Source organism: Volvox carteri (assembly GCF_000143455.1).
Source record: "Volvox carteri f. nagariensis unplaced genomic scaffold VOLCAscaffold_102, whole genome shotgun sequence".
NCBI classification, from domain to species: domain Eukaryota; kingdom Viridiplantae; phylum Chlorophyta; class Chlorophyceae; order Chlamydomonadales; family Volvocaceae; genus Volvox; species Volvox carteri.
In genome coordinates this window covers 15,429-17,124 of record NW_003307645.1, presented here as the reverse complement: position 1 = coordinate 17,124, position 1,696 = coordinate 15,429, and the positions used below count along the sequence as shown (strand labels likewise).

The window sequence follows — 1,696 nt, the reverse complement described above, 5'->3', positions numbered from 1 at the left end:
GCGGCGGGAGGGATACTTCAGGGACAGGTTCCTTCCCCCCCACCCCCCCTTCTACACCCCTAAGACGGACGAGCTGAAGGATGTGTGGATGGGCTGGAGGGTGAAGGAATTAAACTGGAGATCCTATTTTCTCTGTGGTTGCAATAGTGGCGGTGTACTTGTGTAATATCTCATTATATCTTTTCAGCAGTGTAAGGCCCGCCTTGCAATTGGCAGTCCCGGCTCCGCCTCACCCTGTCTTATCCGGCACCTCGAACGCGACTGTACAGCAAGCCATGGAAGCTTTAGGACATAAATCTCATCATATGTATGTATGTATGTATGTATCCGACAGCTAGTCGTGCTGCTGCTGACAGTGACACGGAACCGTCCGCCCCGCGCTCTTCGTCGCCCTGATGGACCGCTTCGGGGACTTCGTCTCCCAGACTGGCTGCCGTACAGGCCGAGCTGGATCTGGTTCGCGAGCAGCTGGGCCACCAGGGGGCTAAGGTTACGGATCTCGCCCGGCAGGCGGAAGCTGTACGGCAGCGGAAGGAGCTGTTGGAGGTGAATAGGGGAGCAGGGGCGGGTGCGAGGTGTGTCTGTCGGGAGGGTGTTTCGTCGCCCGAGTGCTAGATAGGATCCAGCCCCCCTCACCTCGCTCAAGGTGGGAGAGGTGGGAGGGGAGGAGTTGCCGATCCGCCTATATCAATGCCCTTCTCGCCCCTAGCCCCGCCTCCTCCTCCCAAGTCCCCTTCCGCTGTGCCGTGCCGCCTCTCCCCGTCTTTCCCCCCATCTCCCCCCACCTCCCCCCGCCCCGTCAGGCCACTTTGGGTCCTTTGGAGCAGGAGGTTGAGAAGCTGGAGGTGCTCATGGCGGGCGTGATGGAGCTCCGGGGTTGACAGGGGTGGGGCGCAGCAGAGGGGCTGCAGGGGCGGGGAACGTTTACCTGTACCTGCGAACAATGCGAGTTATCGGTTGCCGCCGCCGCTGCTGCTGCTGCTGCTTTTGCATGTAGTATGCATTATGTGAATATGTGTGTCTGTGTATTTGGAATCCTCATCTGTATTCATGCATGGCTTGCGGCTGGCGCGTGCGTGCGTGTGTGTCTGTGTGTGTGTGGTGTTTGTTGTGTGTGTGTGTGTGTGTGTGTGTCAGTGTGTGTGTGTGTGTCAGTGTGTGTGTGCGTTTGCGGCTGCGGGCATTCACATACAGGTGCTAGGCATGTAACAGAATAGACATCCACTTAACCTAGGTGCGAGAACATATCGTCGGGTGAGAAGCTGCGGGCGAGTGAGCGAATGAAGCTGGAATAGTTAGTGATTAAGAAAATCTAGTTTTGAGTGCGACCGATACCGATACGGAGAAAAGTCCTCCTCGGCTTTTTGACTGGGGGGCCGGGGGCTTGGGGTTCTTCTCCTCCTAAGCGCCAGTGGAGAGACGTAGAGGGTAGGACAAACTGTCGGGCAGAGCAATTCTTTTGACTGCCCCGGTCGCACAATTCCCGTGCTTCCCTAATTCGACACCCTGAACACGCTAATTCTGACTGTCCGAATGTCCCTGCCAGGCCAATTCGACACCCTGTCAGCCTAATTCTGACTGTCGGAATGTCCCGCCAGGCTAATTCGTATCCCTGTCAGGCTAATTCTGACTGTCGGAATGTCCCTGCCAGGCCAATTCATATCCCTGTCAGGCCAATTCAAGGGCCTGTCCCGGC

The 1,696-nt window shown here is 57.2% G+C and overlaps 1 protein-coding gene across 1 annotated transcript in view; it reads left to right on the top strand.

Moving 5' to 3' along the window:
- VOLCADRAFT_108265 (uncharacterized protein) overlaps nucleotides 1-881 on the top strand; it is a gene marked incomplete at its 3' end in the record, with an annotated part of 4,581 nt that extends 3,700 nt beyond the window's left edge. Inside the window, exons 9-10 of the mRNA XM_002958664.1 lie at nucleotides 426-546; nucleotides 804-881. Coding sequence (XP_002958710.1) covers nucleotides 426-546; nucleotides 804-881 — 199 coding nt within the window. The remainder of the gene's footprint in view (nucleotides 1-425; nucleotides 547-803) is intronic.
- Between the last annotated feature and the right edge of the window lie 815 nt (nucleotides 882-1,696).